Source organism: Prosopis cineraria, unplaced genomic scaffold (genome assembly GCF_029017545.1).
Source record: "Prosopis cineraria cultivar Desert tree isolate PC_DT_omini unplaced genomic scaffold, ASM2901754v1 PC1663, whole genome shotgun sequence".
NCBI classification, from domain to species: Eukaryota; Viridiplantae; Streptophyta; class Magnoliopsida; order Fabales; family Fabaceae; genus Prosopis; species Prosopis cineraria.
Genome location: NW_026556988.1, coordinates 12,018 through 29,209, shown reverse-complemented (window position 1 = coordinate 29,209; position 17,192 = coordinate 12,018). Strand labels below are relative to the sequence as shown.

Genomic DNA, 17,192 nt, shown 5'->3' with positions numbered 1-17,192 from the left:
ACATCTCTATCCATGGAAGATTGTAGAGAACCTTGGAGTTGAAGATAGTTAGATTCGAGAGGTTTCTAATTTCTTGAGGATGCTTCCGCTGAAATCATTATATCCAAGGCCAAGATGGAGCAAATTGGAGAGATTTCCAATTTGATGAGGAATGCTTCCATTGGGATCATAATTATTTCCAAGGTTAAGATAGATTAAATTGAAGAGACTTCCAATTTGATGAGGAATACTTCCTTCAAAAAAATTGCCTCCCAGGTCAAGATAGATCAAATTGGAAAGATTCCATAAATGAAGAGGGGCTGCTTCCAACAAACCAAGCATGAGACAGGTTAAGATATGTCAAGCTAGCCATTGAACCAAGAAAGCAGGAATTTGCATATCACCAAAATCATTACCACTCAAGTCTAGGTAATTCAAATGCTTCAAATCAAGCACAGAAGAATGTAACTCACCACCAAACTTTGATGTCTCATATAACTCTGAAGGAGTTGTGAGGTGAAGCTCAAGAATGTGGCCTGTGATGTTGCTGCAAACAACGAACTCCCAGTTGCAACAATTAATTCCATAGGGAGACCAGAAGCAAGCTTGTTTGAAGGATCTGAGAGATGATGCTTCAGCTTAAGCAAGGCCTCTCGCTCACTCGGAATGCACTGAGCCTCAAAGGTTGCACTGGAAATGCATAAATCAACATTTGCTAAGGTAAGCAACCAAAGAAAAATAAATAGAACATTAATATTGCAGGAACCATCCATCCTGACAACATCAATCAAGGTTTTTCGCTCACAAATGTTATGATCTTGTCATGGATACTTTCAAGGCAATACAATTCTCAAAAGAAGAGAGCTGTGTATATATAATGTCACTTGTGGATCTTTGTGGGTTTCATTGGACATAAATTCACGTGGATCATCATAATTTTTTAAATATATATATTGGCTCCAAAAAACAATTTTAATTTTGTGTGTTTGTTGCAAAAGAAGTATTTTCCTATTTCTTTCTCTCATTTTTTAAGCCTGATCGGATATATGAGTCAGTGGCTCAATTGATATTCAATAATCACTTTCTTAAATGAATATCAAATTATGTTAATTTTAAAACAACATTCTTGCCAAAAATTTTAAGATTAAATTATATTTGATTTATTTTGTTTTAAGATTCTATTCAGTTATATTTCCATATTCATTGCAAAAATTTCTTGTTGCATAATTTTTCATAATGTAATAAGCAAACATATCCACCATGCCATAAAAAAGGGAAAAAAACTTGTAAATAATCTTTAAATCATCATTTATTTATCTGAACATTGATTTCTTTTTTGCCTTGCACTCAACCGTTTTAATTTAAGAATATTTTTATATATTATAAAAGATGTTTAAATTATATATTAAAAACTTTTGATTTAAAAAATGTGTCATATGCACACCGAAAATCTTGTCTAACTATATATATATATATTCTTTTTTTTATAGACTATATACATATATATTCTCATTGAACATTATAAAGTTGAATGATAGAATGTTAATTTCAGCCATCCTTCTTTTTTTTGTGATGATTTTTTTTCCTAAAAACAAAATTAATAAAGAGCCCCCCACAAACAATATATATATAATATATATATATATATGTAGTCAGTCATAATTAACGTGTGGAACGGGCTTTCTACTCAGAAAAGTCTTGTTTGATTGATATTCCTTGTCACAATTAACAACTGTACTGTACCCTTCACACAACTGAATAACGTGATGATAAACATTTTAAATAGGATGAATATTTTACTTAAAGAGCATTAATTAATTAATCAGTGTCACCCAATCTAACTAGTATTGGGTACATGCTTTTCTTTTCTTTCTTTTTTTTGCAGAACCATAAAATATCATGAAAAATCATAAACTTTACAAAGATAAATAAAATACAACGAACAAAATAAAAATAAAAAAACAACAAAACAAAAAAAAAACTTAAATTCAATACAAAGCAGTACAAAGAAAAGAAACATAGCACCATAATTATTCTAAGCCTGACAGTTTTATTCTTATATAAACAATAGTTACGATTCAAATAATATATTAATCGTCTCCAGGTATCATTTTTAACTTTATAGAATAAGGAATAAAAGGAGAGATAGATAAAAGGAAAAGCTATTAGTAGTTTCGTAATATGTTTTGTTTGACACATGAGGAAAGGTCCAGGAAGTTGCTAATGAATATCAGGTCATGTGACTGACAGGAATGTCAAGTTTTTTCTTTTTCAATGTTATTTTATTATTTCATTATTTTTTATAAAATATAAAATTTTTTCCTTCTTTCTTTAAATGATAAATTTCAAAAAAAATTTACAAATATCTAGTATTTCAAAATATTTAAATCGCTCAACAACAGTGCTGGGTAGCTAACGACAAGCTTATAGCAATAATAACTCAATCAGAGGATTGGATATTTCTTAATAATTAATGTTGGCAATTCCGGCAAGTCACAAATAGACTTGAATCCGGATAGGGCTGACTCTTTAAAAATCCTAAATAGTTAAGTCCAACCCAAATTTCTTCTGGTTGTTTTGGCTTCGAGTAGCCCAAATTTTAAATTTTATTTTTGAAATTATTTTTTTATTAAATTTTGTGCTTTAAAATTAATTATTTTATTATAAAAAAATGTAAAATATGTATTTTGGATACTTAAACAATGTATAGGATTCAAAATTTTTTTAAACAATATATGGTCCTTAAAATATAAAATTAATAAAAAAATATATTTTAAATATTATTTTGAATGTCTTATAAATTAAAAATAATAAAAATATGAAAATATAAATATTTTTAATTTTTAAAAAATATCTATAGTAATGCACTTAAATATTTATTACATTATTATAAAATGACCTTCAACTTAAAAAATTACTTAAATTTTATTACATTTTATATATTTTTAAAAATATAATTTTTATTAAGGTATTTGAACTAAGCCCAAATCAGGCCCATTTGCTTGAAGAGGCCCAAACATTAAAAAAATTATCATTTTGCCAAACTAAATTTGAATTACCAGCTCTATAAATAATATCAAGCTCACATCTATTTCTTGTCATAAAAAAGGATTAAAGACTGATTAAGGAACTTTTTTTAAGGTTAAAAGGAGTAGATATTTTATTAAAAAATATTTTTTTTGATTTTATATAAAGTACAAAATTTTATATATGATTATAATAATAAAAAGTGATTATTATTTAATTATTCTTAGATTTGTGAATTTTTGTTTAAAAATATTTTTTTTATTTAATCATTTAAAAATTTAATGATATTTTTATGTATCAATGCGTTTGTATGACATTCTATCTCATATATCATATTACATTATTTTTAAAACTATTTAAATTAGATTCTTAAAATGTTAAAAAAATTTGTTTCTTTTCATATTCTGATTATATTCAAAATTTTAGATAGAAATTATAAAATAATTTTTTAAAAAAAGAATAATTAATTTTTTTGTATAAAAGTTTAAACAAACAAGTCTAAGTGCCATATACATATATCTATATATATTGTCAGACATATAATTACGTGTGGAATGAGCTTCCTTTTTTGGATTGAAGTGTGGAATGGGCTTTCCAAGTAAAAAATTCTTCTCTAATTATTTTCTTCCTTCAAACAATGAACAGTCTCTTACATAAGTTAAGAATTTGTTTTTAAGAAAATCTATTTAATTCTTTTCGAAGACACTTGATCATTAGTAGTTATTATGTATTACTGATTAGAATAATGGCATGTTATGGTTTGGTCCTCTGTCATGCATGTTGCATGTGAAAAAATATAGGCACCTAATTAATGAAAAGAGCAATAAAAATAAAACATAAGAAATTATATTTATATATTTTTTTATGTAATGGAAAGGAAATTTATTTTCATCGATCAAGTCCAAATGATTTTTTTCCTTAAAGACCTTCGATGTAAGGGTAACAAACAAATCCTATTTAGATATAAAGAAAAATTTTCCTTGTTATAAAGGATGTTCAAATTATGTAGTCAATCCTTTTACTTTAAAAATATGCCAAAATACAAATAATTTCAACATAACATTGAAGTACCTCGCCAAATATCATAAACACATCTACATTATCAATAATCATTTAGAGAGTAAAATGTATGTGGGAATTGCACAATTTACTAGCAAATAAATAAAAAAGAAAAAAGAAAATTCATCTCAATTAATCATTGTGGACCATTCTAGACAGGCTTGCTTGTAAGAAGTAGACTAAGGACAAATTAAGAGCCATATAATTAGTCACAACTTGTGGAATGGGCATTCCAAAGGAGAAAATTCTTCTCAAATCATTTTGATATTTCCCATCCTTTTCCTATTACTTTGGTCCCAAAATTCAAATTTCCCAAACTTGAATAGTAAACGAATGAGACTATTTATTATTTAAAGAAAAGAAGTTGTTAAAGTATGTGTTGGAGAACATTCTTTTATAGTCATAATCTAACTCTATGAAGTCTTTTATCGTAATTGACTTATTATTTTTGTGCTTGTTATAAACGCCAAAGTTAAATTCTTTTTTATGCTTAATTCTACTTTTTAAAGTCTTTGATCGTTGACTTAATACTCTTGTGCTCCTGAATAACCATAAAATCATACAACTCCACAAAATGTTACTGCAAGTATAATATAACTATAGATAGTGTTTGAATTGATAAGTTTAAATTTTAATTTTAGATTAAAAACATCACATTTAAAATCCTTTTTTTTGTATAATGTAAATAATTTCAAGATATGAGAAAAACAAGCTAATATTCAAAGCAAAAATAGAAGATTTAGAATAACAAGTTTAACTCTATTTTTAATTGGTGAGACATGAGAGAAGAAAGGCAAGTGTAACAGAGGCCTCAACAATAAAAATGAGATGGCCTAAGTAGTTGAAATTTCAAATAAATAAGGTCTAAAAAAAATTTAAAATTACAAAGAAGTTAAAATAAAACATGGATCCAAATTCATAGACATTTTTATGTATCTAAATGAGAGATTGGGTTGAAATCAAAATCCAAATCCTCATGTATCCCAACACACCCTTAAAAGACTGATCAAATTACTCACAATATAGCTCTGCCAAGGCCTTTGTTGCACCCTTGGACTTGCTTCTAATTTTCTAATTGTGTCTATATCAATGATGACAAACAATTTCAAAAACATGATTTATATCTTAACCCCCCCCCCAAAAGCCCACGCACACAAACCATTTGATAGCCAAATCAAACCTCTTCATGGTTAAATTTTTTTTTAAAAAAAAGATCAGATTGCTAGACATTTACTGCAAAAACAAGAAGGTAATAAACGCTTAAGAATATGAGAATATATTTACTGCAAATTTAAGGAACTAAAAAACACTTTATAAAGTTTAGGAGTTAAAATAAAACATTATGTAAAGTTAAAGGACTAAATATATACTTTAGCCTTTAATTAGTTAATGACCGTGATATGATGGTCCATTTTTTTCAGCAAGATGAGGTAAATACTATTATTCAAAGTAGGATTATAAAACAACATTGGTTAACAAAGTGGGCACGCACTAGGCCGCCAATATAGCTATACATAAATTTGTAACAAATGAAAGGAATTTAAAAGGTTGATCAACTATATAATGTATAAATTAAGATAGGAATAAAAACGAAAAAAATAATAAAAATCAAATTAGTTCTTTTTGGAGCCACATGATCATTAATTCGTTATTATATTGTGCATTAGTTGTTAGAGCAATGACAATTCAACACGGCATTTTTATTAAAAGTTTTGTCAACTTTTAAATATGAGAAATGAAAATTAGAACATAATAAATGATATTTATATAAATTTTATACATATAAGAGGAAATTTATTTTTAAGGTGGGGGCACTCTATACATGTTTGTATTCAAGAAGTTGATCAAAGACTAAGTCACAGCCTCATAAGTAGTCACAACGTGTGGAATTGGCTTTCCAACTTCTTTTTCTATTATTTTTGTGATATATATATCCATCCGTGTTATACTTTTGTCCAAATATTTAAATTCTCCACACATGATGTTAATGAAAGATACTATTTATTATTATTTGAAAAAATAAATTGTTAAATTACATGCCGTGGAAAATTATTTTGTTGTCATAATCTAACGTTGTAAAGTCTTTCATAATTTACTCATTATGGTCATGCGCATTAAAAACTACAAAATTAATACAAACAAAATATTCTAAGTTCATAAATGTATTGTTTTTGAAGTGTTTTGTCATTGACTTATTACTTTTATGCCCTTCAATAAAGGTAAACATATACTCCCTTTGTTTATATATATATAAGCGAGAATAATTGTATTTCACATTTTAAAAAAATTGATTAACTATAACATTTGTATAGACTAAAATACCCTTGTATAGAATCAAAATAAGACTTCCTTAATTATTTATCGTGAATGAAAATTATATTTTATGAGGGGTAGTTCAAAAAAATTGTAATAAATGCTTATTGAGATATGCAATTTTGCTTATAAAAAAACAAAATAATAAGTGATATTTTTTCTTTTATATATAAAAACGGAGGGAATACACACACAATCATAGAATCCAATGATAGGTTACATTCAAGCATTGTGATTTATATTGCACTAGTTACCAGAAAATAAAGTAGAAAGAAAACAAAATTCTAAGGAAAAAATTCATCTCAAATCTTTTTGGACCATTCTATACATGTTTGCTCGAAACAAGATGACTAAAGACTAATTAACAGTCATATAATTAGTCGCAACTTGATATTTCTCCATCCATTTGCTAGTACTTTGGTCCCAACTTTCAAAATTTCCACATTTGAATAGTAAATGAATGAGACTAATGAGTTGTTAAATTATATGTCATGAAAAATTCTTTTATACTCATAATCTAACTTTTTAACGTCTTTCATGACTTATTATCTTCTTACATGTTACAAACGGCAAAGTTGAGTTCTTTTTTATGTGTAATTAAAAAAAATTATAGGGAAAATCATACAGAGGTTCCATACAATAACTCTAATAGTCAAAAAGTTGCACGAAATGTGAAAATAATTTTAAAGTCCATGAGCTTTAATTGTAAATAAGCTTTTATGTGCATTTACCAAAATGCCCTTACTTACTCTACCTTTCATCTTCCGTCATCTCCTTCTTTCTAAGGCCACCACCGAGGAAGACACGACGTCTGGCAGCTAGCGTTTGGCGGGCTCAGAGGCAAGCGTGGGAATGGAATGGGATGTCTTGCGGAAGCATTAGCAAGCCGAAAAATAATAAAATGAATTAACAAAAACAAACAGCAAACAAATAATCAATGAATATATATATTTTCTCAAAATCGATACAGTAGAGTAGCCAAGAGTTCATAGTGCAGGCTACAAGAGAAAAGGAAAGAATAATGAAAGCTTCAAGCACCAGAAGGCAGCGAAGGTGACCTAAGAAAATTGAAGGAGATGAAAGATAAAGTTAGAAAAACTTATTTACAATTACAATCCATGGGTCTTCAGAATATTATTTTTACATTTTGTGGGACATTTTAGCAATTTTAATTCTTGTGTGGGACCTCTGTTTTATTTTCCCTTTTTTTTTTCCAAGTCTTTGATCATTGTCTTAAAGCGCTTGTGCATATCAACAACAGAACGTATATGTAAAATCATATAGCTCCACGAAAATTAAAGGTACTCCAAATCATCATTAATTTTCAATATAAATTATAGTTAGTGTTTGGATGGATGAAATTGAATTTTAAATTTAAAATATCACTTTTAAAATCCGTGCATTTAAAATATTTTATTTGAATAGTGTATAAAATTTTAAAGATAAAAAAGAGACAAGCTAATAATATTTGAAGCAGAAACGGAAGGTTAAAAATTGACGAGCTTAACTTTATTTTTAAACTAGTGAGAGACGCAGAAAAGAAAGAGAGGAGATGTAAGAGTAACAAAAGTATCAAAAATAAAAACATGAAAAAAAATGAGAGTGCCAGTATAGTTGGAATTTCAAATGGTTAGAATTTAGAGAAAATTTAAAATTATAAAGAAATTATAAAATATGAATATGGATTTGGGAAAAAAATGAGAGTGCCAATGTAGTTGGAATTTCACAGTGTGTGGAATGGGCATTCCAAGGAGAAAAAGTGTACAAGTATGTGCTGTAGAAAGTTTTTTTGTCGCCATAATCCAATCTTGTAAAATCTGTCCTAATTAACATGTTATTTACGTGCGTGTTAAAAATGGCAAAGTTGCAAATTCCTTTTTTAGTTGTAATTCAATTTTTTTTAGTCTTTTGTGCTGGACTTGTTACATATACATATAAATAAAATCATAAAATTTTGTGGAAATTTACTCCATGCACCATAATTTTTGAAACTTTTCAATAAAAGAAAAACTTTAAAAGGTTGATCGAACAAATAATGTATAAAGTAAGAAAAATATAAAAACAAAAAACATTTTTTTAAAAAAATCAAATTAATTTTTCTTGAAGCCAGGCTAAATGATAATTTGTGTATTGGTGGTTAGAATAAAGGCCCATCATCTAATTGATAACTCTGTTATTTTCTCAAATGCTGTATCCATGCAAGTTGGGATGTCTATTTCATAAAACATTAAAGCTAATTAGTCACATACTAAAAATGAGCAATATTCATAAATTAGGACACAATGAATGATATTTATATAATTTTTATGAATAAGAGTAATCTTATTTTCATTCGTATATAGGGCCCAAATTTTTTCATGAAAAACCTCCATGTAAGAATAGCAAAGAAATCCCGCCTGTATTTGATTATATATTGTTTTTCTATTATAAGAGATATTCAAATTATATATTCGATTCTTTAATTAATCTTATTTTAAGAATATGCCATCATAATATTGATTTCATCTTAACATGTAAGTAGCTGGCCAAAATTATTCTTTTATCCACTTTGTACTATATATATATATATATATTATTAGTATTCATTGTAAAATTACTCACTCATCTTTTCCATTCTTTTGAATATAATTAAAAAGAGGCATCTAATTGTATAGTCATTCAACTTAAAAAATTGCGTTGTGATTGCAGAAAATTTTTCATAAGATTCGTTATCAATATTCTAAAGATGTTCGTACCTAAGAAGATGATTAGAGATTAATTGAGAGCCTCATAATTCGTCACAACGTGTAGAAGGGGCTTTCCAACTTCTTTTGCTATTAATTTTGTCCGAACATTTAATTTTTTTCACGCAAGAATTGTTAATGAAAAATACTATTTATTTTTATTTGGAGAAAAGAAATTATTAAATTACGCGCTGCGGAAAATTTTGTTGTTGTCATAATCTAACATTGTAAAGTCTTTCGTAATTGACTCATTATCGTCATGAACATTAAAAACGTCAAAATTACAAACATGGTTTTTTAATGCCAAATAAATTGTTTTTAAAGTCTTTTGTTATTGACTTATTACTTTTGTGTCCGTCAATAAGGGCAAACAATATATATATATATATATATATATATAAATCATAAAATTCAATGAAAGGTTATATTCAAGCACTGTGATTTTTTTAAATTTGTGATAAAAGAACTTAAAAACTCAAATAACTTAGAAAGATCAAAGATATTGAATTTAGTTATGATTCGATAAAAATATTTTCTCTCAACTATTTTTATCTTATGGATAGTTGCTGCGTAGATTTGTGGTTACAGGGAATATCTGAAATTATTACCATCATATTTCAGATTTTCTATCATACTAATTCTTAATAGACTCAACTATAACAAAAATAAACACACCAGATAAAATAAGAATGTTACAAGCAAAGTTTTTTAAAGTTATCGACTTTGTTTGGTCAAAAAGTTATCAGCTTTAACTCGTGAGAATTATAATAGATATTTAAGAACGAATTTAATAAAATTATAATACATGAATGAAATTAATTTTCTCTCCATTAGTTGCCATGGACAACCATCAAACCAATTCTAGAGAATGTGGAGTGATACATCAAAAAGGCCCAGATCAGAGTGTGTTATGTTTAGTTCAATATATGCGGATTGATCTTAGATCTTCACGCAGTGGGATTCAAACTCACAACCTTGTGAGTTATGGACAAATCCTTATCAATTGGATCAGCCTCTATTAGTAAATTAAATTCTTTTTGAAACCACGTGATCATTATTGTGCATTTGCACAGTTACTGGTTTGTGAGATGTAGTATTGCTTACTCAAGGCTAATGCATTGAATAGATTTGGTTTCATTATTATACAGATGTTAGATTGGAGATCACGAAATTGTTCATAAATGCATTAATAATTTAGGTTTGGAGCCTTTTATAAATTCATGTTAATTCTTAAAAGGTAATTTATGAAATAAATACATAAATGTGTTTCCTTTGGTGTTATCTTTAATGCATCTATTGGAAAAAGACTCATTCATCACATGGAATACGTTATACAATGATGCAATATCCATAGTTCAATTAAACAATACCTGTCAAAGAATTTATTTATATCAATTATCTCATCATTGAAGAGCATATATAATATGATTACAAGATAGATAAACCGCTGATCTTCTAAAGACACCAACTTTCCAAGTCCAAGTTTGCCTTAGCTTTCTCACCAGTACCAACAAGATTGCAATTTGTACCACATGTTATTGATGAATTTGAAATAAACATACCTCCACGACCTACTAAAGGGCAAAGGACCCACCACAGCCCAAAATCCCACAATAAATCCAAATGCCATGCTCACAAAGAACCAATTAATTCCATTCACATGGTCAACTTCTTGGTGTTTGCCATTAGAGCCGTTTGATGTACAATTGATGGTGAGCGGAGGACCACACAAATCATTGCCAGCAAAATTTGATGCTTCAAAGCTTTGCAATTGGGTCCCTGTTGGAATTTTCCCCTTCAAATTATTGTAAGACAAATCTAGGAAGCTTAGAAAGCTTAATTCAGACATGCTCGACGGGATTTCACCTGAAAGATGATTTCTTGAAAAATCCATAGACTCCAATGATTTCATATTGCCAATGTTTTGAGGAATTTGGCCAATAAAAAGGTTATTTGAAAGGTTCAAAAAATGGAGTCCCTTAAGTGCTGTGATTTCTGTCAGTATCACTCCAGATAATTCATTACATGAAAAGTCCATGCTGATGATAAGACCAAGGATGGTGCTGTAAACATAAACTCTTCCTTTCAATACTAGCTCTTCAACTATCAATAGTGAATCGGCATACATGTCTGGAAAAGAAATGGATGACTCTAAACTACTATTAATCACCAACATAGCACTCAAATGCTTGACACATTTTGGTATTTGTCCTGTCAATTCATTTTGTGCAAGGTCCAAAATTTGTAAAACACTCATGCCACAAAGTTGACGTGGAATTGGACCACAGAATTTGTTCGATCTAAGAACAAGAATCCTCAAATTTGACAACCTTTGTCCAACCCATGATGGAATCCTTTCTGAAAATTGATTCATTCCTAAATCCAAGGAAACTAAGTTGCTCGTGTTCTTTAAAAAGGTAGGAAAGTTTCCAAAAAGATTATTATTGCGAAGGTTCAATGTTTCCAACCAAGGAAAGGATCCTATGGATATGTTTAAGATCCCAATGAAATTGTTGTTCTCTAAGTTCACTGTTTGAAGATGTCGCCATGTCATCCAGCAATCAGGTATTTTACCTGATAAATTATTTGATGCCAAATTAAGAAAATTTAAGAATCTTGTCTCCTCTTGTTTATGACACAAGAAATGAGCAATCGATCCTGAACCAATTGCTTGAAAGGTCTATGTACACTAGATTTTGTGGTGTATATGGTAATTGGCCATGTAACTTATTTGAGCTTAGATCAACAACATGGGGAAAAGTTGTGTTTCTTCGCATATTCGAAAGCTCTCCTTCAATATGATTGTGAGAGAGATTCAAATACTCAACATTATTGCCTATTGTGTCCCAAAACCAAGTTGGAAGAGAATCAAAAATCTTTGTATCCGAGATGTCCAAAAAATAAAGATGGTTTAGTGATTGAATCCATGAAGGAAAGTGGGGACCTAAATTCCAAGAGGCCAAACTTAAACTCTGCATGAGCTAAAAAGGAGGACTCCAATTTGGACCTACTTGTAAAGTGAATTGATTTTTTGATGATAAGAATATTCACAATTGGGTAAAATTAACAAGGTGGGCTTCTTTGATGACTCCTTGAAAGAGATTTTGTCCCAAATAAAGGCCATTCAGTTTAGAGAGTGATCCTAGAATTTCAAAAGGATTTCCATCAAGTTGATTGTTTGTGAGATCAAGAAGCATTAATGATGTTAAATTTCCCAACCAGCTAGGAAATGCACCATGAATAGCATTGTCGTGAAGAGAAAGACATATCAAAGATGTAAGATTTCCTAAGGAGCTAGGAAGTTCTCCTTTAATGGAATTATTACCTAGATTAAGGTACTTTAGAGATGCAAGATTTCCCAATGAGCCATGTATGGGACATTGAATGGAGTTGAAAGAGAGATCAAGTTCAATAAGATTTTTGAAAAGATCAATCTGGTTAGTGAGATGGCCAGATAATCTAGCACCAGCCATATAAAAAATTTCCAATGCTTGTGAAGCACATCCAGAAAGGATTTTTAATATTTTAGAAATTTGTTGGTTGAGCTTATTGCTTGAGAAAGACAATGTTTTCAAGTTGCAAAGATTTCCCATTAAAATTGGAATTAGCTCTTCTAAAAGATTATCACTCAAATCAAGGGTAACAAGAGAAGTCAAGTTTCCAATGTTACTAGAAATTGTGCTAACCAAATAGTTATAAAAGAGAATGAGAGACTTTAAATGACTAAAACTGTATAACCAATCGGGGATGGAAGTGTTGAACCGATTTTGGGACAAATCAAGATGTTGAAGGAGTGTTAAGTTTTGAATGCCATTTGGGATGGAACCTGGAAAACCATTATCATATAATTGAAGATGAACCAAATTTTTCAATTGAAATATCCATTTTGGGATCAATGAACTGCCAAAGTACCAACCAGAAATACTAAGGACAATTAAAGATGAGAAGTTTGAGTTGGATGGTTGAAAATGATTATTAAAATCACAGCCTGACAAATGCAATTCTCTCAAGGTGGGAAGTGAATCTAGAACCTGTAACCAATCAAAGGTATTGGATAGGTTTACATGAATGAGCTCAAGATATTGGAGAGAAGATAGAGTAGAAAGCCAATGAAGATTTTCAATAGATGTTGAGAATACATCTCTATCCATGGAAGACTGTAGAGAACCTTGGAGTTGAAGATAGTTTAGATTCGAGAGGTTTCCAATTTCTTGAGGAATGCTTCCGCTGAAATCATTATATCTAAGGCCAAGATGGAGCAAATTGGAGAGATTTCCAATTTGATGAGGAATGCTTCCATTGAGATCATAATTATTTCCAAGGTCAAGATAGATTAAATTGAAGAGACTTCCAATTTGATGAGGAATATTTCCTTCAAAATGATTACCTCCAAGGTCAAGATAGATCAAATTGGAAAGATTCCATAAATGAAGAGGAATGCTTCCACTAAACCTAACATGAGATAGGTTAAGATGTGTCAAGCTAGCCATTGAACCAAGAAAAGTAGGAATTTGCATATATCCAAAATCATTGCCACTCAAGTCTAGGTAATTCAAATCCTTCAAATCAAGCACAGAAGAATGTAACTCACCACCAAACTTTGATGTCTCATATAACTCTGAAGGAGTTGTGAGGTGAAGCTCAAGAATGTGGCCTGTGATGTTGCTGCAAACAACGAACTCCCAGTTGCAACAATTAATTTCATGGGGAGACCAAGAGGCAAGCCTGTTTGAAGTATCTGAAAGACGATGATTCAGCTTAAGCAAGGCCTCTCGCTCACTTGGAAGGCATTGAGCTTGAGAGGATGCACTGCAAATGCATAAATCAACATTTGATAAGGTAAGCAACCAAAGAAAACCAAGCACAACAATATTTTTATTGCAGGAACCATCCATCATGACAACGTCAGGCAGACTTTTGTCGCTCTCAAATTTTCGGAGCTAATGGTGGATGCTTTCATGGACATAAATTCTTGGAAGAAGATCCAGTATTTATAATGTCACTTGTCAACCTTTGTGGGTCTCACTTGACAAAAATTCATGTCGCTCATCACAATTTTTTCTAAAAAAACTAATAATTATTTGGCTCAAAACAACAAATTTTAATTTTGTTTATTTGTTGCAAACGAAGTATTTTTCCTATTTCTTTCTTTCTTTCTTTTAACCTGATTATCTATGACTATATGAATGTATCGCTCAATTAATATCCAATAATCATCCTTTTAATTAATGAATGCTATCAAAAGATGTTACTTTTTAAATAATGACACTACTGTTGAAAATAACAAAACTATTCTTAATAACTCTAAATGAAAACTACATTAGAAGACCCAAAAAAGCATAAATAATTAAAATAAAGTTTTTAAAATTTGATTCTTAGCTTAATCTTCAAGTATGCCCATACTCTTATATCCAAAATAATCTTCATTAATATCTTCTAAATTTGATTTAGAAAATTTGCACAAATAAAATAAAATTAAATAGTAGCAAAAATGTCAAAGATATCATTTATATTTTAAAATTAATAAAAACTAAATTTTACAATAAAGTGCAATCTAAATCATTTCTTTAAGAGTCAATAAATTAACTACTCAAATTGAGATTATAAAAAGCTAAATAGTGGGAGGATTTTGTATGAAAAAATTAATTTAAAAAAACTAAATTAAAATTAAATAAATAAAGTAAATGCAACTGAAAAAATTATCAAGAAAAAGCAACCCAATCAATTACAACCCCTCTTCTAAACTTAATCTTCCTCATCCACAAAATAAATTAAATTTATTTAACTTTTTTATTTTGATTTTATTATATATTTCTCAATTTATCATTTAAGAATTAAATAAGAAATTGAACTTGGATCAATTGAAATCTTTCATAACCCACAACTTAACAACCATTTCTATATTAACCACACTAGAAATAAAGTATGAGTAATCATTCAAGTTAGGCTAAATTACTCTTATATATGTTACTATATCAATTGTTTATAACAAACAAAACCTCAGATAAAATATATAACACAAAAATCATACAATAAAGCTATTTTAATCAGCAATAGCAATTAAAGTATAAAATTTAGAGGTTAAGAGAAGAAGAGCAAATCGAAATAAATCTAAAATAAATTCTTTTCTAAATATTAAAGACTTTGATTAAAATTTAAGGTCATAGTTTGTAATTGATCACATCAAAAAAATTAGTTCTTCATAACTCTAAAAATCAAACAGCACTGCATCAGAAAATGAGAAGCCATGGCTCAAGAAAATTGAAGGAAAGAAGAAGATAAACAGCTATTCGTCCACGTGCTCTTTTTCTATGCTAAAAGTCATGCGTGACCTCATGTGCGTCCAATAACAAATATAAAACCCAATAATTTGATGAAAATAACAAAACTATTATTAATAACTCTAAATGAAAACTACATTAGAAGACCCAAAAAAACATAAATAATTAAAATAAAGTTTTTAAAATTTGATTTTTAGCTTAATCTTCAAGTATGTCCATACTCTTATATCCAAAATAATCTTCATTAATATCTTCTAAATTTAATTTAGAAAATTTGCACAAATAAAATAAAATTAAATAGCAGCAAAAATGTCAAAGATATCATTTATATTTTAAAATTTAAGATTTAGTTAGTTAAAATCTCAAAATTAAAGATTGGCTAATAAAATCAAATAATATTCAAGTAAACTTAAACAGCCTCAAATAAATATTTAAAAGTCTAAATTAAAAGGATAAAAATATATAAAATTATCATTTATCAAACAACATTTTTGTCATAAATTTTAGGACTAAATTATATTCGATTTCTTTTGTTTTAAGAGTATATTCAGTTATATATCAATATACATTGTAAAAAGTTTCTTGTTAACTTAATTTTTCATAACGTACGAAGCAAACATATTCATGCCATAAAAAATGGGAAAAAACTTCTATATCATCCTTTTTAAGGCATCCTTTTATCTGAACAATAATTTCTTTTTTATCATGCATGCACTCAAACCACTTTTATTTTAAGGATATTTATCTATTATAAAAGTTGTTCAAATTGTATATTAATTCTTTTTATTGTAAAAATGTGCCAAAATAAACTAGTTTCATCAACATTTAAATAGCTTGCGGCAATAATTCTTTTATCCCCCTTTTTATTTTGAACACATGGAAAACATGCTCAATATATTAAATCAAATTATAAGAACTGTTCCATTCACAAACTTTAATAGCTTGACGCATCTTCTAATACACACCAAAAATTATTGCCTGATTATATATATATATATATATATTCTCATTGAACATGTAAAAGTTGGATGATAGATATGTTAATGCGAGCGAGATTCTATACATTTATGATTGTGATGAGTTTTTTTTTTAAAAAAAATAAATAAATTATGGTCTCTTTTTAATAAGTTGATTGAAGACTTATTAAGAGCCACACATAAACCTATATAGTTGGTCGTCATAATTAACATGTGGAATGAGCTTTCCAAGTAGAAAAAATTCATTTAATTATACCTAATCCAAATGATGAACAATGTCTTTTATTTACTATTCTTTTATGGAAAACTTAAAAAAGTTAGGAAAAGAAAGTGATCGATGGAATTATGAAGGAGATAGGAAGTTAATGTAAGCCATTATTCTTAGAGACAAATCAACAGTCACATATTTAGTCACAACATATTGTGGGATTGGCATTCCATAATCCATTAGCTGTTATTAGTGTTTTGAAGAATCTGTTAAGTATAAACTAATTAATAAAATTTACTTTGCAATAGTGAAAAAGTAAGTTTAATTTTTATTCAACTAAAAATTTGTTAACTATTGCTCCAAAAAGACCATAATGGTATATAGTGAGATCAACGTGCCTGTTCTAAGGTTCCAAAATAATAATAAAAAAAATAGCAAGGAGAAGAAGATTCCAAAAATTGTCACCATTGTTTTTGGACCAATAAGTATCATTGTGCCCGTCAACTACGGGAGATAATTTTTAATTTGAAATATATAATATATAAAATAAGAAAATATAAAATAGTAAAAAATAAAAATCAAATTAATTTTTATTTTCAAGTAATGGCCCATCATCTAATTTATG

At 28.4% G+C, this 17,192-nt stretch overlaps 2 protein-coding genes across 2 annotated transcripts; both read right to left on the bottom strand.

Annotated features, from left to right (window-relative positions):
* Positions 1-31: 31 nt before the first annotated feature.
* LOC129300585 (receptor-like protein EIX2) lies at positions 32-11,655 on the bottom strand (the record flags this gene model as incomplete). Its single annotated transcript, XM_054939155.1, has 3 exons — positions 10,664-11,655; positions 453-669; positions 32-88 (listed from the first exon to the last, which is right to left on the bottom strand). Coding segments are annotated over exons 1-3 (1,266 nt in total), but the record flags the coding sequence as incomplete, so codon positions are not given.
* A 493-nt stretch (positions 11,656-12,148) lies between these two features.
* On the bottom strand, positions 12,149-13,999 carry LOC129300584 (probable LRR receptor-like serine/threonine-protein kinase At3g47570). Its single transcript, XM_054939154.1, has one exon. The coding sequence runs from the start codon at positions 13,997-13,999 to the stop codon at positions 12,149-12,151; it is 1,851 nt and encodes a 616-aa protein (XP_054795129.1).
* Between the last annotated feature and the right edge of the window lie 3,193 nt (positions 14,000-17,192).